The sequence below is a fragment of the Culicoides brevitarsis genome, chromosome 2, assembly GCF_036172545.1.
Source record: "Culicoides brevitarsis isolate CSIRO-B50_1 chromosome 2, AGI_CSIRO_Cbre_v1, whole genome shotgun sequence".
Lineage (NCBI taxonomy): Eukaryota > Metazoa > Arthropoda > Insecta > Diptera > Ceratopogonidae > Culicoides > Culicoides brevitarsis.
In genome coordinates, this window is record NC_087086.1 from 27,265,807 (window position 1) to 27,290,408 (window position 24,602).

At 30.7% G+C, this 24,602-nt stretch overlaps 1 protein-coding gene across 1 annotated transcript; it reads left to right on the plus strand.

Moving 5' to 3' along the window:
* The first annotated feature begins 9,267 nt into the window (after positions 1-9,267).
* LOC134830156 (serine protease inhibitor dipetalogastin) lies at positions 9,268-23,379 on the plus strand. The gene is made up of 6 exons (XM_063843545.1): positions 9,268-9,403; positions 10,467-10,555; positions 20,110-20,627; positions 21,863-22,377; positions 22,441-22,808; positions 22,867-23,379. The coding sequence occupies exons 2-6, from the start codon at positions 10,486-10,488 to the stop codon at positions 23,040-23,042; spliced, it is 1,647 nt and encodes a 548-aa protein (XP_063699615.1). The 5' UTR covers positions 9,268-9,403; positions 10,467-10,485; the 3' UTR covers positions 23,043-23,379.
* The last annotated feature ends 1,223 nt before the right edge of the window (positions 23,380-24,602 follow it).

Genomic DNA, 24,602 nt, shown 5'->3' on the forward strand with positions numbered 1-24,602 from the left:
CAAGTCTAGAAACCCACATATTCTTTCATAAACATTTCACTTTCAACTCAAACCCATAGACACCTTCAATCGTCGTCACGTGAATTTGCGAACCACACCCATCATCATCTAGGAAATTCCCTGACTTTTGCAATGAACTTCCACCTCCACAACTCCATTAGCACGCCATCATCATCAACTACCATATAAAAGCCCCATTCACGGCCACTTCTATCTGAAATTCGCCATAAAAAAAAACTACACTACAGACGTGCAGCAAATAAATCAAACCATAACGCTAAATATAATGTTAACACAATTAAATTTATTTAACATGATGGCATCAATAGGCATGATTTTTTATTATTTATTTCCAAATAATAACTTTTTTTATATAAAGTTACATGCTTGTTACTTGCTGGCAGCAATAGATTCGCACATTTTGTCCTTTAACGTATATTATTGTATTCGAGTCGTTCGTATATGGCTTCTAGGCCCACTCTTCACGTAATTTAAACATCTAAGTGATCTTGGAATTTGATCACTTCATGAAAACTTTGCGTTGTTGTTTACCTATCTATCTCGTCGTAAAGTCGTGAAGGAATTGTTATGTAAATAAATTTGAAAAAAAAAATATCCGGAGATTGAATTTCTTGCACTTTTAAATTTAAAAGCCTAAGCAGAGTTCAAGGAATGACCTTTTTCCACTTTTTCGGCATATTCGAAAACAAAAAATTCAAATTTACTCATAAATAACGGTAAAAAGAAAGAAAATAAAAAATGTTGGAAGGAAGGATATACGAATATTAATGATTTATTCACCTGCTTGTTGTTGCTTTTCGGTGTTAATGTATGCAAATGATTCCGTTATTATTTCCGATCTCAGCCTTGTCATTTAAAAATAAACATCTCGCGATGGAGGGCTATCAGCACAAAAGTAACTGTGCATCAATAATTCCGTCAATAAATTAATTTATCTTACTCAGAATCAATCGACAAGCGGCTAGTCTGGTCCATGAACCGAAAAAAAACACATTTTGAGAAGGTTGAGATTATTTTCTTGTTCAGAAACTTTAATGAACTCCGTTAATCCGTATTCAAAGTAAATCACGGATGAATGATGATGAGTCGATTAATATTCACCTGAATCGCGCTAACGGTAAAAATGCAAATAACTCATCAATAATCAATAAAATTTTTAACTTTTTCACTTCCTTGAAGTATTTTTAAGCAGTTTTGTGGTAGTATCGAACAAAAGTTCGCAAACAAAAGGACAGTACGCGCTGAAAAAAATGGCACGCAAAATTTTTGCACGTTTAACCCAAATCTGTCATAAAGCAAAACTCAATTGGCACACATTTTGTTTCGCAGTTGATTTTAATTAAAACATCACCTTCGACATTTTTTTTTTTGCTTGACACAGCATGTGACCATTAACCTTTTTTACCCGCGTTATCTCTCTTTCTCTCTCCGAAACTCTCGTTAGCTTCTTTGTAAAAATTTTATTTATTTTTATTTTATCTCTTTGTGAGTTATGTAATTTTCGCATCTCGCGCGATATAAACAATAATTCAGCATTTAATGACCAGAGACATAAAAAAAATCGGTGAATTATTGGCTTCTTCCAAAAATGAAAATGAAACATAAAAACGGCAGTGGTACATTCATTTATTCAAATGTGCGACCAATAAATGTTAATCTGCTGAAAATAAGCACAAAGAAGTGATGATTAACTCGGGTTTTTTGTAACTAAAAACTATGAGATAAATGTCCAATAAATCACTAAATGGTTCATTTATTTATTGGTTTTGAAAAATTAGATCAAGTTGGTGCAGTTAAAAGTGTGATTTATGGGTTGCGCGTTTTTTTTTTTGGGTCTTTTACACCTGATGAAACCAGATGATTTTTACGGAGTTGTAAATTATGCGGGCCAATTACGAGTTTTTTGTTTTTGTTTTCAATGTTAAATCAACAAGAAATATATAAGGAGATAACGATCAGCATTCCGTGACAAGAAGAACGTTTCTTGACTTCCTTTTTGTCGCAAAACTTCCAGTTGTGAAAAACGAGTGTTTCGCAACCAGAAAAACATGACGAAAATTAATTAATTTGACAACCTGAAGAATCTGATGACTTTTGAAGAATCGAACCTAATTAAAAAAAGATTAATGATTTTTGACACCTAATGAAATTAATGAACTAGTTCAACAAAACTGGACTTTATGAAAATCTATTGTGACAATTCTTGAGGTATACTCGTTTTTCATTAATAAAAGGTAAGATATTAGAATTTTAAAGCTATTAACATTAATTAATTACCAATTAGTCTTTTAATTATTCAATCAAGATTCTTTGATACAAGTTTAAGAAGGAAAACTGTACAATCTTTAATACATTTTTTTTTATTTTCAGCAACATTATGAGTAAAACTGTAAAGACTTAATTATAGGCAAAAATCAAACTGTATTCTCAAATTTTATTTTTTTGCATACAAAACATCTGAAAAAATTCAGGCATATTCTTATGATGCAGAGAAAACAAATAAGCTATTAGCGATGATCAAATCTTCTTGAAGTCAATATAATACAACTTCAATGCCAAACAGCTTCTAAAGCAGTTTGAGAACTTTGGCAAAATGTATAGAAAGTTTCATTCAAAACAAATTAATAGGAGAAGACTACCTAGTGATGAATACAATCAGTTTCCTTCAATCCTTAGATACCTGAGCAAATTTGTATCAGGTGTGTCTTCAACTTGCAACTACTATGACTCTTAGGAGGATGAAACAGCTTTGTACCTTCTATGCGTGCGTATCTGAAGGGCAGTTTTTTATCCAGAGCATAATTTTTTTGATATACGGTCACATATTATTATGCATCTCAATTTTTTTGAAGTACTGGTAGTAGGCTTTGAATTAAATTACAAAAAAATCAGTTTGAGTAAAAAAGGAAAAACATGGTGCGACCAAAAAAAGTTTTACTGAGAAAAATAAAAGTGCCCAATATGCCGAAATTGACGATTTAGCAAAAAAGAGCACCAAAGGCTTTGAAAAAATTAAAAGAGCACCATGGAGACGAAGCCTTATTAAAATTACTGCAAATTATAAATAAAAAAAAGTGATGAAGATATAAATGTGATGGAAGAAATCAAGGAACTTTTACCAAAAAAAAATCAAACAAGAAGGCAGTAGCTTTAATGTTATATAGCCAAGTTTCTAGTAAGTTGAAGTTTTCAAATTAATAGTTTTTTTCTCCCTCAAATTTATTTTTTATGCTTTTTAACGCCTTACAAACATTTTATTACTAAAAAAAAACACAAAAGCGAAGAAACATTTTTTTTACGAAATTTCAATTGCGAGACACCAATTTCTTACAATGCATGTTAAAACAACAATCGAACAAGTAAAATATCCTTGAAGTGCTCTTCAAATAATGAAGTAATGATGATGATGATGCGTTGATAGTGAACGTCAGTCACTTTTTCAATTTTCGAAGCAAGCAATAATCCGAAAAAATAACAATTTTGACGATAGCTGTCAATAAAACCATCGTAGTCCATCATCGTGTACGTCCATAAGAAGCTTAAATCGTCGATTTGATTGATTTGTCATAAAGTGATGGTCGTTATTGCATCCTCAGTTTAAAAAAAAATATTTAAAACAAAAATATCAATTATTGCTTCTCAAATATGGATCAAACAACTTCGATATATTATATGTCTCAAGTGCAACTTCGCTATAAGCGTTTATTGTTATGAATAATATTTTTTTTTTATTTTTATTGTGGTGACAGGTTTGTAGGTTAAGTGTCCCTGACATTTACTTGGACAGATGCGCTACTTATGTTACTTTTCAAAAGCGATAAATAAATATTTGTTCAAAGAGATTGGAAATCAAGTTCACGCTGCGACGCGATTGTCAGTCATGAATGTGCTTAATCAGTTATTAATGTTCAAATAAAACAAAAAAGAACGCGGCGTCAATAGAATTATTATTTACCAATAATATTCATCATAATTATATAGCGCGACTCACTTTGTGGACGCACAATAAACAAAAGGTGCGAGCCTGGTGAAGTTTTAAGTGATTTAAAATGTTATAAAAAGCCGATGAACAAAAGATTGTAAAAACGTGAGCAATTTAATAAACGGCCAACAATTTGCTTCTTCTTCTTCTTATTCACCTTTATTCTACTACTACTTGTACTACTATTTATTTATTTATAACTTCTCTATTCTTCTATTGAAAAATGTATAAAAATAACCTGTTAATATATTTTTCTTATGGGTTACATAAGTTTTTTTTTCAACAAAAAAAAATACAGTTCATTCCATGTTGCCTGTATGGCTGTTTAAATGTTAAGATTCTTTGCGATCGAACAAAAGAAGTCAGCGACGTACATGAAAAAATACAAAAGAGCAATGCAATCGTTACACCTCTAACCTAGTTTTTCTATATATCGATACATTTATTGGTGCGATTTTTTTTTCGTTTAATAATATTTTGTCTGTCCGTAAAAATTGAGAATTTATTTTTAAAAAAATATTCATTTGATTTTTATCAAATAATATTTTTTTTTAATTCAAAATTAATTAAAATTATTAATTAAATTAAATTAATTAATAAAAAAATTAATATTAAATTAATAATAAAATTTTAAAAAAATTCTTAATTTTTTTTACATTTAAACTTTTTTATAAATATTTAATTAAATTTATTAAAATTATTTAGTAAAATTAATTAATAATTTTTTTATAAAAATTTTTAAATTTATTTTTTTTTAAGTTAAAAATAATTATTTTTTATTAATTAAATTATATTAATTAAAAAATATTAAATTAAAATGTTTTTTTAGAAAAATCATCAAAAATGCGCTTTAGTAATTTTTTAAAATAACATTTAAAATAATACCAAGACCATTTTTGAAATTTATTATTATATTATTTTAGATTATAAAATTTATTCATAAAATATTTAAATACGCGCTGCTCCCATAATTTGTCCATTTACAACAATATTTGATACATCGTTCTTGCAAAAAAAAATAATATTGAACAAAAAATTGTGAACAAAAACGAACAAAAATTAGGAAATTTATGAGCATTACAACAATATAAAATGAAAAGTCGATCATGATCAGGAGAGGATTACCCATTTTTCAAATGTCTTTAAAGTTGTTATATTTAGAGAAAAAATAAATTAAATCACAGAATACATCATTTTTTAACGTTCATGACCCTATTTCTTCATAAATGTTACAATATTCACGTTTCGACAATGTTAGTTTAGTTTTTTTTCGCTTTCGTATGTATATAATGATTTATTGCCGCACCTTTTTTTCTTCTAAAAAAAATTAAAATAATAAAAAATGAAAGGAGTCTATTTATTCATACACTTTATTTTTTTAATATGTGCTTTGTTGCACCAGATTGCAATCGCAGTGACTGTCATTTTTTTACAAGGGCTCTTAATTGCGTATGATTTCTTGATGATAATTGTTATGATGATTAAAAAAAATTTAAGAAGAAGATGATCTTGTAAAGAATTATTTTAATTTAATTTTTTGTCCTTCAACATGATCTTTTCCTGTTTCTTAATTTTTATAACATTTTTTTTTCTTTTAGTTTAACATGATGGCTTGTCATTTCTCATCATTGGACAAGTTACCAGTAATAAAAAAAACTACGACGACGACACCAAAGAGTGTTGAGCAAATAAGCAACAATGTCAGTTCTTGCCATGTTTAGGTTGAAATCTATCGCGCTTGACGAGTCGCAAACATGGAAAAGGTAAGCTTTAAGATTCGCTGCTGCTGCGTGTGTTGCATTCGTGTGCTACTCGACTCAGGTAATTATCATTTAATTTTGAGCATGGAAAGACATTTAATTGCACATCTCTTAATCATTGTCTCCCATAAATGTGGAATGGCGATGAGCTCATGGTTTTGGTTAAAGCAGATGAAGAGTGGTATATGAAAGTGAAACAAATGATAGTGAAATAAAGTGTTTGTGAAGATTTATCGTGGAGGAAATAATTAGCAGGTAAGCGCTTTTTTGATAAAACTGAAATTTTTAACATTGATTAAAATTTTACTAAATTCGGATTGACCAAGTTTATAAAATTTACAAAAATTAATTTAAAAAATTCGAAATAATTATTTAAGTTTTGTTTTTTTGTCATAAATTTAATTTTTATTTTAAATTTAATTTAATTTATTACAATTTTTTTAAAATTCTATTTATTTTTTTTAAATGATTTTTTGTCATTTTATTTCTTATTTTTAATTTTTTGAAAATTGAAAAAATTCAATTTTTTTTTTTGAAAAATAAATTTTAACGACTTACGGACATACAGATCACAAAAGTTACTTTTTCTACTAAAACTCACTAGAAAAAGCAACATAATGAGTAAAGAAAGGGAATTGTTTACTTTTAATATGCCATCATGGCTATAAATTAAAACAAATGCATTTGAGCATAACTAAATTCCGAGAAAATTCATTAACAAAATAGGCATTGAATAGTGCTCGATACTTACCGGCTTTTATTCCCACATCTGAAATCAACCCAAGCCCAAACTACAACCGGTGACCCTGAAATCGTTCTCAGCACCATCAAACGAAGGAAAAAGTGTTGAATGTTTAATTTATGACGGAACTAAAGAAAAATTTTAATTTGAATAATGAGATTCTGTTTTAGTTTTATGATGAACAACGACCTCAATCTTGGATCCTTTTCAAAATTTCTCGGAATCAAATGCACGACAACAACAACGAAACAATGCAACATGGCAAAGCAGCATAACAATGCTAATATTAGAAAAGAAGAAAAAAAACTTTTACGGAGAAAATATCATTATTATAATATTCGTTTATTATTATTATCACTTACTAATTTCATGTTGATTACTAACGATATACTAATTTTACCTGGTAAGCAAAAAAAATCGTGATTCCAACTGGAAAAAGTTCATGGAGATAATGATAAACAAATAGAAACTTTTAAATCGATAGTATTTATTTTATATTTTTACCAACAGCTCCAACTCTCATTTTACTCTTTTTTTTTTCTTCCAGATGCAGTTATACGTTGTTGCTCATCATCATTATCGTTAAAAATATACAAATTCTTATGAGAAAAGAAAAACAACAAAATAACATTAACATCGTGATGACCATAAAACACACCGTGAGTTTGTGATAAGAAATTAAATTAATCACAAAAATTGGGTCCAATGTTGGAAATTTATGAGCATGAAACTGAATATTAAAGCCAATAATAAATAAATAATTAAAGGGTAAGCTTGGCCGATTTTAGAACTTTTAGGCCATTTTTAATCATCATGATCATCGATCGCGGGTCGCTAAATGCAATAAATCTACAGAACTATACCTAAACAAACGACGAAGCACAGACACGACGAAGAAAGAAAGAAAGAAATGATTCACTATGTTAATGTGCCTCGGTCGTAGAGTGTGCGAACGTCTTTGCAAACTCCACCGATAAAACACGATCATTTTGATTTCTATATTTATTCGCTGTATAAATGCTGCATTCAGCGAATAATTTAATACAGCAATCATGATTTCGTTGTAGTAAACGTGTATCGTGTGATGATGAAGTGTAGTAGGGTATGGATATAGGCAGAAGAGGAGAGTATATGGCAATGGAAAGAAAGAAGAAAAGAGGAAAAGAAAGACGGAATAAGTTTTGTATGAAACACTGAGAAGAAAATTCACCGAGGGAGCCTAGAGGTAATTTAAAGTTTTTTTATACGACAGTTTTATTTCTGATTTTGTTTTTTAGATAAGTCTGCTTTTGAAACCAATAAAAATAAGTTAACTACGCTGATCGATTTTTACACTCGAAGTTAAAGTTTGGGAAGATGAGGAAAAATATAAGAGAATATAGAAAGACTTACCACATTCCCATCGAGAATATATTTGATCACACAGAGAATCAGGACTTTCTTAAAAGTATGACAAAACCTCTCATTATAGTGAATACATATTCTTAATAGAGTTATAGCTGATATTCCAGCAAAAACCGATCAAGTACAAAAGCATCAAGAAAAAGTGCCAAAATTAATAGATTTGGGAAATAAAATACACAGAAAAGATATTATGAAAGGGTAAAAGCTACACCTGGTATGCAAACTGCAATTACGCTCATTCAATTACGCAACCTTTCTACGCAAGCATGTGTCTCAAATGGACTTGTCTCTTAAAAGAACCAATGGACCCACCGAGGCATTTTTGAAGATAACTTTTGATTTAATTTGCATATTCTACTTCAATTTACTGTAACTTGCGTTTCACTGAAACATCTTTTTTATGCCAATTGGTGGGTTTACCGTGAAAGATCTAACCAAAAGCTATTATTTCTTTACTTACTCTTCTCAAAAAACGGAAGGACTGAATTCTCCATGTTACTAACGAATCTCGCTTAATCTTATTTGAATTTTATAAAAAGCATTTTTCATTAATTCTTAAAATTAATTGTTCTAACGAAAATTTAATGAAACCAAAAAGGATGAAACTTTAGAAAAATCGAAAAAGGTCAGTATTGTTAAACAATTTCTTTGAACTCAATAGAATCGAAACATTGATCAATTATTTAGTCTTTTTAATAGTAAAAACGATTGATTCTTTGTCGTTGAGGACATCTCCGGTAATTTTCTTCTTCGTAAGCACAAATACATGAATGAATGCAATAGTTTTGTACACAAATATGCAACTACACACATATCCGCGATATTAAGAGATAAATTTCAGGAAGAAAGCTCATTTCTGACCAAAAAATTTTGTGTGTGTGTATAAACTGTTCAAACAAAACAATCTTTCACACTGCAGCCCTAAAATGGAGTTCAAACAATAATATTTGTTTATTGCGCCATTACTAGTTATTATATTAGTTGATCATCATCACTTTCTCTCATTGGGTCATTGAGTCTTTTAATGTTGTGTTAGCAAACATTTGCGGGAAGTTCCGACGACGATCTCTGGCTATCACGGCACGTTGCTACCGTCGATGACTGCGATGATTGCGATGATGATTGTATGTTGTTGGCTTGCTTACACACAGCAAAAAGCATACATAATGTATGTGTGTCTCTGTGTTTGTACAAAGCACAGGCACAATGTTTAAAGTTTGAAAAGAAAGAGAAAGAAACGAAAGAGAGACAAAAATTTCTCTATAAATAAACTTGCCTTGGCAATGAAAATTCATTCTTGGTTCATTCTTTGAGCCGCGAGTACCACTTTCTGACTTTGTTTTAAAACAAAAACAACAAAAAAAAATCATAATAATTTTTTTCGTGTCGTTCGTCGTCTTCTTTCATAAAAAGTGTATCAGATTCTTATTATTTTTATTTAACAAAAAAAAAATATTGTAAAAACAACTTGTGGATAAAATATTTATAAAATCGGTGCGTGTATCTTTCACATTTCTTTTTCATTAACAGTTAGACTGCAATTCGTCAATTTATAGAAGGTCTACATTTTCAGTGTAGATTTTTTAATGCTAATTGCTCACACAACTTTGGAATGTTGTTTTTTGCTTTAAAATACGTTTATACATATAATAAAATAAGAAATTACCGGAGAGAGAACGAAAGAACATTAAAGTGAATGCATATAATTGACAAGAAGAACGAACTCAGTACTTTAGTATTTTCATAGAGAACAGACAGCGAGAAGAAAAAGTCGTAAATATTTCAAGGAAGTGCATAACTGTCTGTATTTTAACGCAAATTATCCATTATTAGTAAAGGACTGTGGCAATTTGCAGAAAATTAAAATAAAAGCAATAATAATAAATCTTCTTGTGTGAGAGAGAAAAAAGGCGGAAGAACTTTTTCTTTTATTAAGTGCTTGTGAAAAAACTTAAACAATTAAGCAAATTATTCTAAAAATCCATTGAAACAAAAAAAAAAATTTTTAAAATTTTAATTAAAAAAAAATTAAATTATTTTTAATTGAAAAAATTCAAAATTTTTAGTTAAAAAAATTTAAAATTTTTAATTAAAAAAATTTAAAAAATTTTAATTAAAAAAATTTAAAAATTTTTAATTAAAAAAATATTTAAAAAAAACTTTAATTATTTTTAATTGAACAAAAAAATAAATAAAACTTTGGATTTTTAGAATAAAATGACTCAAAAATAAAAAATGCAAGAACAGTGAAAAAAAATCTCTTAATTGAATGCAATAACTTGACCTATGTGCAATAATAAGTCAAACAATAGAACACAATTTTTTATTCAATTAAATCAATTTACACAAGCAAACGATGAAAAAATTCAATTAATTGATGAATTGATTCCAATCTTTATTTACAGAACAGAACAAAAATGTGTTGATTGCTGCTTTCATTATTCAAATTTCCTTCTTTTCATCTTTTATTTAGAATTTTTTAACGAACTAAAAATTTAATTAAATTATTTTACTTTTTTTATTCGCATTTCTTCAACACACACACACACAAAAATAGTTACGAAATCTGTGCAATCATGTGGAAAATCGGATTTTTATTGATTCTTCCGTATCTTCTACTTCACATAAATCATGTGAATGCAATCGGTGAGTAAAGATTTGCTTTTGCCATTTTTTTATTTATCTTTTTTTTTCAATGAAATACGAAGCTACAAAGAAAGAAAAAAAAATCTAGTTTGAATTTTATTGAAACTATGCCAAAAAAGAAGTTTTTTCTCCGTTTGTCTGTGTGAAATGTGAATACCATTCAAAGGAAATTGGAATAAAATTTATCGTAGGCACGAAACGACGACGACGGAGCAGAGACGACAAATAGTAATGAAAAAAGAAAGAAAAAAAAAGTGTAACAAAAATCGTACGTAGCAAAGGCAAGGCAGCAGCATGAACGAGATTATGATAACTATTACGGTGTCGGTCGGTGTGCATGCATGGCTCGCATATAAGGCGAGAGTGCGATGATTATGATGATAAAAACCAAAGAAAAAGATCAATGAACGGATAAGCACAGTAAAAATTATGTATGCGATTATTTAAATAAAATATTATGCTATAGTATATCGCAACGTTACACACGGAGGTGATTCGTCGATAGAGAGGAGAGTTAACGCAGATTGTCTATCTGCTGCTATCGGAGATGAAGAAAAAAAATACGTTAAATGATCTGAACAAGTTTTTTTCTTCTTTTTTTATTTATTTGTTTGTTTGTGGTGCGTTGTTGTGTAGAATGAGAATATGCAAGACGTAAATAAAATTAAAGCGCATTAAATCATCGCTGATCTCGCATTCATAATGCGAACGTTTTTTTTTTGTGTTGTTTTGTTGCGATAATGACTTGCACTTGACTGACTGAACAAAAAACAGAAGAGAATTAACGGCATGCGTGAGTGAGTGAAGTAACAGGAAGTTCATCGTAGAACGGATTAATTGTAGATCGGGAGTCGTGACCTATAAATAAAAATACAAGGCGTCTCCACTCAAGGAATGTCCTTTTTAGAATTTTTTAAAAATTAATTAAAAAAAATATTTTTTTTCTAAACAAAACTTTTAAATGAAAAAATTCTTTTATTTTTTATTTATTTTATTTTATCTCCTTTGTTTGAATTTTCATAATTAATTTCAATTATTTCATATTCAATTATTTGTTGCGATTTCTCAGCTGCATTTTAATAAATGTTCTTTGTAGGCTCATTTTAATAAATTCGTTAGACAAAATGTTACGCTTTGTTTTTTGAATTTAGAATGGAGTTAATAACTTATTAAAAGTGCTTAAATTTATTTTTTAAATTAAATTTTCATTAGCAAAAAAAATTTAACTATATTCCTTTCAACGCCTACTTTTTTAAAAGCTTTTAATTTTTTTTTTTTTTTTAATAAATTCACTTTTTAATGATCATTTTTTTATTTTTAATCTAATGAATTTCCAATATTTTAATAAAAAAAATAATATTTCCGCGATCATAAATTCTTCAAAGTGTCAATTTTTAATTTCAAAACTTGAATTAATTTTTTTTCAGTATTCGATAAATTTTATGCGTTTTCATCGCAATTTAAATTTTTAATAGAAAAAAAATATATTTATTAAAAAAAAACTTTTAATTTTATTTAATAAATTCTATCTAAAAAAAAAATAATTTTAATCTACTTAATTTCCAATATTTTAATAAAAATTTTTTAAAAATATTTCCGCATTAAAAAAAAGTCATAAATTCTTCAAATTGTCATTATTTTAATTTCAAAACTTGAAATTTAATTTATTTTTTCAGTCTTTGATTAATTTTATGCCTTTTCGTCGCAAATCGCTGCAGATTCATATCTGCACCTCGTATCTCACTGATTAATGAAAAAACTTGAAGAATTTTAATTTAAACGTCATTCTTAATTCTTTTCACGCGCGTAATTTATTTTAATCAATTAGCATCAGTATATCTTGTTCAACTCTATAAATCGCGAAAAAAAAAACAAAACTCACCGATAAAGTCATAAAAAACCAGACGAAAAATTTTGTCAGTTGTGAAATAATAATAATAAAAAATCCACTAATGATGGTCAATGACTGTCTTTTTGATGAGAAATGATATACGTTAATAACTGTTCATTTTGATGTTATTTTTCTGTTAATTCTCGTACAATAACGTTATGTTATTATAAAATATATAAAAATTGTTTGTATGAAAGTTTAAGTACCTCTTCAGACATCCTTTCAAACGAATTGTATTTACGTTTGTATATGCGCAAGAAATTCCGCTAATGATGTGATATACTTGAGTTGTAATATAAAAAATATGTTGTCTAAAGCACTTGACTTCATTTAATTTGAAGAATTCATTTTTACTGGAAAGTAACTAGAACAACTGGTTGGTGTCCCATATTCGACATCCATTAAAACAATTAACGCTCCTCATCAAAAACGTAAATTTTCCGTGCGACGAGGTGACGAAGTGTGCAAAAATTTAACTGTGAAAACACACTTTGTTGGTCAGTCATGATCGTCGATGTTGTCGATGCAAAGACTGAATCGACAGTTGTATATTTAATTTAACAGTAATAATGTGGTGTAAGAAGCAAAAAAAAAACAAAAAAAGAGTGTTAATGACCTTTGTTATTATTATTGTGCTTCTCATGTTTATTATGGCATATCACATTAGTTTTTGTTGATTTTTTTGTTGGCTGTCATTCATTGTATTCATTACATCTTCCTCCTCCTTCACTCTTCGGGAACTTGCGTTTCATTTGATTAATTGACAACATTTTTTTGTTTGTTTGTTCGACAATTTTGTTGCAAAATCAGAAAAAAATATTAATAATAAATGAACTTGATGATGAGTCTTGTTGCCATTGTGTTGCATTCAAATTCAATTTGGTTTTGGTATGATGATGAAATTTTTGATTATTTTTAAGTTATCATCAGATTTTAATGAATTGAAGGATGAGAAATCGTTTCTTTTAAATTTTTTTGAATTGATGAGATTTCTGGTTTTTTTTATTTGAGATTATTCCTTTAATTGGATTTTTTTGTATTTAAATTTTTAATCGAAAAAACCAATTTAAATTTTGCAACATAATTTCATTTAAAACTTTTGTAAATGGAATAACTTTTCAAGTTATTTTAATCATTTTTGATTTTAAATAGTAAAACTCGAAAGATGAACTAATTTAAAGCTCATTTGAAAAATTTTGTTGGTTCATAGGTACTAATTACCGGGTCCGAGGGGAAGTTCCAAAACTCATCACCCAATTTCATCAATTCATCGAAAAGTTATGGCATAAACGTCATTTTTATGGTTTTGTTTTTTCATTTTGCAAATAAAGTAATCGAAAAAATTTTGCAATTTTCTAAATTCTAAGCGATTCTTCAATGAAGGTATCATCTCCTTTGTTTGAATTTTCATCATTAATTTCAATTATGTCATCTTCCAGAATATTTTTTCCGAGATTTTGTTGCGATTTCTCAGCTGCATTTTAATAAGTGTTCTTTGTAGGCTCATTTTAATAAATTCGTTAGACAAAATGTTTAGCTTGGTTTTTGAATTTAGAATGGAGTTAATAACTTATTAAAAGTGCTTAAATTTATTTTTTAAATTAAATTTTCATTAGCAGAAGAAATTTAACTATATTCCTTTCAACGCTTACTACTAATTTTCAAATAGTCAAACTCCATAGATGAACTTATTTGAAATTTTTTTAGTTCATAGGTACTAAGTACTAAGTACACTGATTTCATCCTTTCGTCGAAAAATATACGGCATAACATTTTTGATGGTTTTGTGTTACTTAGGGCTAAATTAATCGAAAAATCGATTAAAATTTTTTTGATGAGCTTTTGAGAATTTTTAGGGGATTTCAAGTACCTCTTTGGCATACCGAACCAAACTAAAAGTGCATAAAAACACTGCAACTCATTCCAGAATTTTCGAATTTAGGGTTTTCTCTACCACTTTAGGGCTAACTAACCTAAAATCATCAAAACAAAGCATGCCATATTTATTTTCGATGAAACAATGAAATCCGGTAATGTGATAAATTTCAATTTTGTACGAGAAATTTGTGAATTAAGAGTTAATTTATCACCTTATTGATTCCTCAGCTAGAAATTACAGTTTTAGTTAATATTTAATTCACAATTTTCTCGTACGAACTTTTTCTTTAGCTTGGGTCCTTAAAAAAATCTTTATATTTATTGCTTGGTTTGAATTAATTGAAATTTTGACCTTTCAAAAGTCTTCACCTGAAAAATAACAAATTTAGAAAAAAATATAAATGTAGCATCAATCTTCTTAAAAATATACTTACACTCTTTAGACTTACTTAAAATTCAAAAAATTACAAATTTTGAAGTACTTTACCTCATTTTTACTAAATAGCTTAGTTCAACAACCCTTTTTCCACAGTTGTTATTGTTCGTTGCCTAATTAACTTTCGAGATCAAATTTCTCATGTCAACAGCAATCATCATAAATATCATCTCTCTCCCGCAACCTTTAACATCACATCATCGTTCGAATCATCGCCAAGTAAACGAAAGTAAAAGTTATCATTGCGAGCCCACTTACCATCTCATTTATCATTCAAACGTCAATAATAACGATAATAATAGTCATTCAGTAATACCACAAATATATATTTCAAAATATCATCATCTTCGGATTCTCGTCAGTACCTTTCTGTGTAGACTGGCTATGTGCAACGCAATTCAAGTGCAAAACGCAAAAATAAAAGTCATTACACGATAAATTGGTAAAATTGGAGGCTGTTCGCATGCATGGAACTATTGAAAAGTGATAGTAGGTACTACGAAGTAAAAGTATATAACGTCGTCATGTCGTCTCGCAGCACTCTCAACCAAAAGCAATTGATATTCATTTGCATTCAATTATCTTTAAATAGGCAGCCAACATGTCGTTTGTTGTCGTCGTCGTTGTCGTTGTTTCGCTGCGTGAGAGTACATTTTCAGGTAAACTTGTTGAATTGCTGTTCCCTTGCTTGCTCGTTACACTCCAACCTGAGAGATGAGCATTACGTTTTTTTTGTGTGTGCAATTTGTGGTATTATTTATTATTATTTGTTGTTTTCTTGGCTGCGACACACACTTATTATTTTTTTCGTCATATCGTTTTTTTTTTTGTAAGTAAGTACGAGAGCAATCCAACAAGAAATCAAAAAGAAAGTTGGTTGTAAAAAGCTACAAATTGAACAACACCGAAAGAGACACATAATAATAATAATACTTACTAACTAAAACGGCAACGACACCGCTGCTGCTGCTGCTGCTAAGTTGCGTTACAGCTGCTGATGCCGCGCGTTTGCGATGCTCATTTGATAGAAAGTGATGTTGTTGTTAAAATATTTCTTTATATTTGTCTCATGACACACAGGCAAAACTTCTCTCTTTATCGTGCATTTATCATTTTTATTATTATTATTTGTTTTACATTGTTTTCGTTTAACTATTTCGACTTAAATATATATTTTGACATTGAATCCATTATTTTTTTTTTCGTTCAAACGCGCGCGCGGGAATTATGGGAAAAAATGCTTTCTTTCGAAATTGGAGAGAAATTATCCGTATGTTTCATGAACAATTTAATCGGAACAAAATATCTCGAATATTGCGCGCGTGAATTATGGGCAACAGCGTGAAATTTCCAGAATTCCTTGTTGATGATGAAAAGATGCTGCTTTCATTTTGCTTTTGATCGAATCGAACAACGGAAGTGTGGTTTACTCTTTTTAAAATCTATTTTTCTGTTTAAAAATTTTTATCAATATTCGAACAAGAATTTCAAATTTTTTATAGATCATTCTTCAAATCAATTTAGATTTTAGGTTATGTTTGAGGATGTATCACCGCAGTCTGAAGATCTATTGTAATCGTTAGAATTGTATCCTTTTCAATTCTATCTATTCTTTTGATCTAAGCCAACAACTAAGCTTCAAAAAGCCATACCCATGAATACTTAAATCTTTGAATCAAATGAGTCGGCTTAGTTCAGTGATTAGCATATCAGACCGTATCAGTGTTAACCGTCAAGTCATCGGTTCGAGACTCGAAATCATGAAAAAAATTCTGACTTCAATCTTGCTTAGAATTTTCTAAGGTCCTTTAGAAACCCTTCTGTGAAGGCTGAGTGAATTTTGAGGGCCTCTTCTAAAGATGACAGGTAAAAAGGTAAAACCTATTCCTCGGCGTTTACTGAGGAAGTGATATCGCGACTTTATCTTAGCGGATACTGGCATTTGACGTACTCCTTGATTTGGTCTTTGGCAACACGCAAGTCACTTGACAACTCAATCGCAGCACTCATCTTGTTGAACTCATTCGCTCCCTTATAAAAAAACGAGTTCTGGCTATTTGCAGTTCGATATTGTGGCAGACTGAGCAACTGATTCCTGTGCAAGTTGTATGGTTGGAGGTTAGGTTAGGTTTAAGGATGCATCACCGCGGTCTGAAGACCTATTGTCTCAACTCCTTAAATTTTTAAAATCATATAATGAGAAAAAAAACTTACCTTTGTGATTCTAAAAAGTTGTTTAACAATCAAGTTTGAATAGCTTACCCACTTCCGTTCTTCAAATTCCACGAATTCACCTTCATTGTAGGTCAAGTTTAAGCTTGCAATTTCTTTAAAACAATACAAAAAAGCTGCACGCACAATTGATCTACAAATGTCAAAAGTGAATCCATCACTGTCACTTTTGACAATTTCACGACAGATGTCCATTTTTTTGTTTACCGCAATTTAACTGTCAAAAATCATTAAAAACTTCTCTACTTGCTACACGTTCCGTCACTAAAAACAATCATAACAGCAAAAAAGAATGCTTAAAACAATTAAACGATAAATAAATCGTTGGTAGCCTAGTTATTTACCTCCATCCACTTAAATCAATTATCATTTCACTGTTGTTGTTGTTGTTCAATTGCTGTGTAATGAATGTATGTTTTTTTGTTTGTTTAACGAGAAAGAAAAGACACAAGACAAGAAGAAAGAGGAAGAAAAAGCGAAGATGAGTTGTTTTGTACTTACACAATTAAATTACACACACTCACGTTCCATCCAAAGAGATCTGTTGACTTAATTATGATACATGCGTTCTTTTCTTTCTTACCATTTCTTTGCTTTTTTCTGTTCCTTTCAAGAAGACATGAAAACAGAGTGTAAAACAACTACAATTATCTCTACGTCGTCCCATGTTCTCCTCCTCCTCTAGCTGGCAGATCTTGCTGATCTGATGATGATACGTGAATGCAGGCGATCAATTTCCTATTAAAATAATTTGTTACACCTCATAATTTTGCGTACAATGTTGTTGGCGATGCGATGCGTGTTTGTTGGTTTTTATGGAAAATTCAGAAGAAGAAGAAGAAAAAAAAAATGCGAAGAAAGAAAATATTGAGTAATGTTATGCGGGAATCGAAAATATTTATGAACATGATGATTTGATTTAATCTTGAAAATGATGTTAACAAGGCTTTTAACATGACATGGGGGGCGTCTCGAGGGAGGTCTCCGTTAGTATTGTTTCTCTTGTCGATGGCATCTCGATAGTGATGATGATGAAATGTGTGATTTTTGTTAATCGTTGAACGCATTTGGAGGTCGTTCGAAGTAATTCGTATAAATTTGTGAATTTCTTAAAAGGTTTGCTTTTATGACTTAAATGCAGTTATCTGGCAGTTATTCGTCGACAAAATTCATTCTAATTGCAGTTTGGTTTTTTGATCAATTTTAGGCTCTTAATAATTTTTTTAAATTCTATTTTCAAAGCATAATTTGCAAATCCAGTAATTTGGCAAATTCTCATATGTACATACAGGGTGAAAAAGCCATCGATGCAAGATCTTCAGCATAAAAAATCCATCTTTTCAAATAAAATAAAAAAATTAGGTTGAAATTTTTGGCATCTCGACTTGTTATCCTTCTTGGCCAAGGTTGGTGAAGTATTTTCCATTACAGTCGTCATAAGATAAAACATATAAAGATACGAAAAAAGAACAAAAATTCACCAGCGATTGGGCCATCCAAGTTTTATCGTTTTTAACAAAACAACTTCAGTATTTGATTTTGAAGAAGTGATCTTCTCAGTTCCTTAGATTAAAATTTAAAACTTACCAAAAATCGCTAAAATCCATTCCGTTCTTCCGATCTTCATCGTTTCTTAAATATCTTCTTCACAACTTACCGCCACCGATCAATGACTCCATCAACCGCTCGTCAATGCCGAAGAAATTTTCCATCTCACAACTTTATCACTTAATGGTTGCTAACTGTCTCTAATTGCACATCCATCATCTTCATCTACAACTTATCTCTTACTTATGTATAAATTACTTACTTTGCTGTTAACTATTTGATTTAATCCGAACCGATTTTCATATCAATTATTGCAAACGAACGACGTGCATTCGAACATTTATCATCTTTCTCTCGCACATTCGCTAGACAAATGACAGTAAAACTGCTTACAAATAAATAGATTTGCAGAAAAAAAGAGTGTAAAATCATGCTGTGATTAAAAGCCTCAAGCTGCAAACAGCGAATGGCAACAAATAATAATTATTTATTAACTCAATTAAAATAAAATCATTTAATGAACAGAAAGACTTTTTTTCTTCTTTGATTTTAATTTTTATCATTTTTATGGTCATTAAATATATAAAACATACGTAAATTACAAGAGTTATGCGTATGGAGAAGAAGAAATGTTGAGAAGAAAAAAAAAATAAGTGAAAATTTTTTTATCAAGTTTATCTTGTCAAACTCCACGCACGCAGTACGAACTCGACTAGCGGATGATTAAATATTATTACTATAACTTATGGCGAGTTGCCGCAGGGACTAATAAAATAATATTCAAGAAGCAGGTTTGATTTTGATCTCATATGTGTAACAAACTAAACAAATACGCAAAGCAAGCGCAAAAAAAAGCGAGTGGTGCGCAATGAAAAGTAAAAGTGACAGCTTTGTCATTGCTTTATTGATTGCTTCTCACAGATAAATTTATTGCCGGGCACATGCAAAATAAATACGTTAATCGTATTAAAATTAGAAAAAAAAACTTTTTCTCTTGGAAGAATTTTTATGACATGTGAAATAAATTTTTAATAACTCTATTTGCGCCGAGGAATATTTATAGCCGTGGACAATTGAAAAAATTTTCGTAACGCAGAGAGAGATAGAGAGAAAGTTGGATCTTAATATGGCCAGACGTTCAAATATTTTTGCGCTGAAATGACATTAATAACGGTCGTGAGTAGCAGCGAAACAACAAAAGTGCATTATGATCATGTGAGATGATGCGAGGTACTTTTTGTACAGTTGTGCGCAAGAAGATTAAAAGCGTTGGAAAGCGCCTCATGCTATTAAAATATTTCACATATCTGATGGAATTACCACGTTTTTCACTCAACTCCAACTCCGCGACTATAATTTGATCAAATTCACTTTCAATTTCGCAAAGAGAGACATTAAGCTGCATTTTTGAACGTGAAAGTAATTAAAATTGAATGAAATATCTAGAATATCATGCATTTTACTGTCGCGCGCAATTTTATTATGATGACGAGAGAAAATCTTCGTACGTGACGATATCTAATCAAGAGAGTTAATTATGAAATTCCTTTTTTTCTTCTCTCATTGCAGAATCCGTGGCTGGCGACAATACGAACAACAACAGTGCAAGTGCAAGCAGATCAAATAGAGCGATTTCCACAAATTGCCCGAGAACGTGTCCGCCAAATAGCACGCCACAAGAGCCCGTTTGCGGCACCGATGGCTTGATTTATCCTAGTCTTTGCGAAATGAAGCGCAAAACATGTACCAAAAATAGTGTTAATGCAATTAAGGAGGATAGGGAGGGATGTGAACGGTCAAAGGGCTCAAATTGTGCCCACAAATGTCCCACGGATAAAGATCTCGTGTGCGGTAGTGATGGTCGTACGTACTTGAATCGTTGCATGTTACGAGTACAGGCATGTCGCGTTGGTACTTCGGCCGTGACATTGGCGCATGTTGGATCGTGCACAAATGTTAGTGCCATTCGGGAATCTTGCCCGGTGGATTGTAATAGTGCACCGCAAGATGGACCTGTGTGCGCATCCGATGGAAATGTTTATAATTCGACGTGCTTGATGAAGTTGATGACATGCGGACAAGGAGTGGTGAGTATTTTTTATTTTCTTGTTCTTTTAGATAAGATATAACAAGGCAAGGATCGTAATGAAATATGACTTCAAAGGCATAAGGCACAGCCCCTTAAGATTTCTAAACCCGACTCAACTGAGTAATATTTTACTAAATTGTAAGACCTTTTTGGATTCCTAATGATTCGTCAAAAGATCCGCAATTTGGTCCTTCAAGGGAATTTTCAGTGTTAATATCCTTTATCATGTTTATTGTTTTCATTATTCATTGCCATCGAAATATCAGATATTTCTTTCATAAATTGGAATACGAATAATTTTACTCTACTTCTAACAAGTCTTAAAAGCTGCCTTTAACTTTTTTTAATTCGCCACTTCAACTATTGCTCTTATCGGTGAAAGATATCCTTATTTAAATTTAACAATGTAGTTAAGTTTAAAATTAACTTAAATTAATACTCAGATCGTTGTCAATATTTGTTTGAGTTTTGACTTGAAAAGAAGAAGGTTATCGGTTCGTCGTAGTTCAGAAGGGTGGCTGTTAAAGAAGTTTATCCCTTCATGAAAAACACTATTTCGCGAGTAGTTTGTTCGAGACAACGGTATTTGTAGTATGGACCTTCTTCTTGTGTCGTGGTCGTGTCGGTCTTGAACAAGAGGAATTGTCAGATTTGTCCTCAGTTTAATTAGAATCTGCATAGCGTTGCTCAATGCTCTCAATTGCTCAATATTCAGCCTCTGTACATTTTGCTTCTTTATCTAAATTCTTCAGCTATACAATTCAATTTCTCATTTACAGCAATATCAATATCGGTTTCTGATACCGTAGCTAGCCAAAAATTTTGGGGAAGGGCACACATCTAAAATAGCTTTTTCTTCGAAGTCCTTAAGATTGTGATTCTCCCACAGTTGTCAATTTTTCTGTCAAGTATTCCAGGAGCAGACCATTTTTTGCTATGTCTTTTAGTTTTAGCGCATTAAAATAGACTCTTTGCTTCACGTCAAGTAATTCTATTTCATGGACCATGCTCTCCATATTCGTATATCGAATTCGTATAGACGCTCGTGGGATACTTAATTTTGGAAAAACAAATTTAAACGATATAAACTATTTGAACGGCCTCAGTCTATGTCTTATATAATACTCTTTATCTATGAGTCCTTTTAGTTACTTTTTCTTCTCCATTTGACTCTTGTTGCTGAAAATCACTAAAATTAAAAAAAATCATTACTTACCTTTCCCTCTATTCTAGGTTCGTACAAGCCGCAAACATTGCCAAAGCACTCGTAACTGCCGTGAATCCTGCTGGAGAGTTGCTCGTCCTACATGCGGATCCGATGGTCGTCTCTATGCCAGCGCCTGCAAAATGCGTTCCTCGAACTGTGGCAAACACGTCTTTGAAGTTCCAATTTCCTTCTGCATGTCCCAAAATGAACGTACCCAAAATATCGGAAATTCCGCTGCAGATTCCTGCCCAACAGAATGCCCTTCTCAAAACACACCAGACTACATTTGCGGCAGTGATGGAAATATTTACACATCTCTTTGTGAGTTAAGGATGTTGAACTGTGGCCAACGCAAACAAGTGCAACAAGTCAACATGGATCGTTGCAAATCGAAACTTAAACGCTGCAAAGTCTTACCGTCTTGTAACAAGTTCCAAAGTAAATACGCGCAATACTTCTCTGCCGCTCAAGCTGACGAAATTTGTGGTACTGATGCTCGAACCTATGCTAATGAATGTGAATTGAATCACGCTACTTGCTTGTAAGTTTTTTTTTTGTTAAATTTTTCTTCAGTTTTTTTGAATTTTATGAATTTTTAATTTAGACGCGGCGTTCAAATGGCTCACGTGGGTGCTTGTACAAAAATAAAGCAAAATGACTTCACAGACTGCAATGCTTGCAACCAAGAAGAAGCAGAACAAGGTCCAATTTGTGGTAGTGATGGAAATGTTTACAAAAATATCTGTGAGATGCGACAAAAGACTTGCGGATCACGAGTTGTCTCAGTGTCGCCCAAGAATTGCGTCACAACAGCTCATTGCTATGCCGATTGCGAAAATGAACCAACAAATTACGTGTGTGGCTCCGACAATAAACTCTACAAATCCGAGTGCCAAATGAGGAAGGAAAATTGCGGCAAACACATGTTTGTGGTGCCCATGAAACGATGCTTGGCTGCTTTTATGTTCAGAGGTAAATCCCTTAATTTTTTATAATTTCTTTAAATTTTTATCATTAAACTCCAATACAGGCTGTGCCAAAATCTGTCCTCAAGAATACGATCCGGTGTGCGGAACTGACGGCAAAACCTACTTAAATGACTGCTTCTTCTCGATGGAAAGCTGTAGATCCCGAAAAATGGTGCAAATGCAACACATTGGACCCTGTGGACGTCCCGAAGAACCCGTTCAGAACTATTTGTACTGAAAAAAATGTTGCCGCTGATTGATTTATTGTTAGAGAAAAAAAAAAAAAATGCTAAATAATTTTCCTTCTAAAATTTTAATCAAAGTTATGATGATGATGAAAAAATTATGATGAGAAAAGTGATAAACGCGACGGAATATTTTAAAGTAAGGAGCATGCTAATTTTATTTAATTTATTGACAAAAAAAAACGAAAAAAAATAATGATGATCATTTTACGAATAAGTTTATGTGTCCACCATATAATTTTATAAATTTTAAGGCGTTTTTATCGGAAATTCCAGTAATTTAATTTTTATTTTTATTCAATTGATGATTATTTATTTATAACACTCACAACACACACACGTAATGTTTAGAATAAAATGGAGTTAAAAAATTAAAAGTTCTTTTTATGATAAAAATTAAATGACTGGTTTAAAAACAAACCGCTGCAGGATTTTTTAAGGATAAATTGAGAGTAAGTATTAACAAGAGGAAAATTATCAACTGTCTTTATATCTGAGGTTTTTGCAATTAAATAATGTGTTAACAAAAGCTTGAAATAAATTTAGAATTTGAGACTCAAGGATCTAGCGGAAAAAGCAGATCTATTAGGAGGAAAAGGATACGACAATACATATTTATTAGAAAAACCATGTTTTGGAATTATAATACACACTACAAAAAGTGCAATTTTTCCCAAATCTCCAAGAAGAACTATAGAGTTAAGTACTTAATATGAATATCAAACAAATCAGAGTGATCGTTGCTTTTGAATTGGTCATGTAAATCTGAACAAAAAGAGAATCAGAGGATCAGCTGCTTGCATAGTTGGCTTTAAAGGAGAAGAAATATCAGAATATATCCTATGCGAATGCTTATACAGTAGCGATCCTAAGTTTTTTGCAAAAGGCTTCTTTTCATACAAATCTCTCAAAATTGGGCTCCTATGAAAAATATTAGTTTTATCCGGAAAATTTTTTAGCTTATACATTTTTGTTTCGCTACTAAGAAAATTTTTATCTTCACGGGTTTCAGAGATATTTAGTGTTTTGTCAAAAATGGCGATTTTCGTATGAAAATCGAAATTCGTTTCAAATAAACCTTCATATCTATGAAACCCGTGAAGGTAAAAATTTTCTTAAGAGCAAAAATGTTGTCCTGAATTATATTCTCTTATTCTTGAAAGGTATCTCTAATTAGTGGATGCTGTTGGGCTAAAATATCGAGCTGCTTTAGGTAAGGTTAGGTTTGAGGAGGCATCACCGCGGTCCGAAGACATATTGATCACTATGATAAAATATCATAGCATGCTCAGGTGATATTATTAGCTGCTTTAATAGCAAAACAACTCACAAAAAAAACTTTAGTGTAGTTTATCATATTTTCTGTTCAAACTCATTTATGGAAATTTTTTTTTTATGAGATCAACTAACACTCAGGGCAGTCTAATTTTCTGTTTGGAGACTTAGATTTTAAGTTGGAATCTTTGAAGGTTCTTTAGTAGTTTAAAGTTAATCCAATGTCGAGGATTTTAGTAGTTTTTTTTGGGATTTAATAAATTTTATGAGATTTTATA

Excerpts from the sequence above, each read along its gene's own strand:
- LOC134830156 (XM_063843545.1), top strand. The coding sequence starts at position 10,486 with ATGTGGAAAATCGGATTTTTATTGATTCTTCCGTATCTTCTACTTCAC. Across the intron at positions 20,628-21,862 it reads TGACATGCGGACAAGGAGTG|GTTCGTACAAGCCGCAAACA; the intron begins GTGAGTATTTTT and ends CCTCTATTCTAG. Across the intron at positions 22,809-22,866 it reads GGCTGCTTTTATGTTCAGAG|GCTGTGCCAAAATCTGTCCT; the intron begins GTAAATCCCTTA and ends ACTCCAATACAG.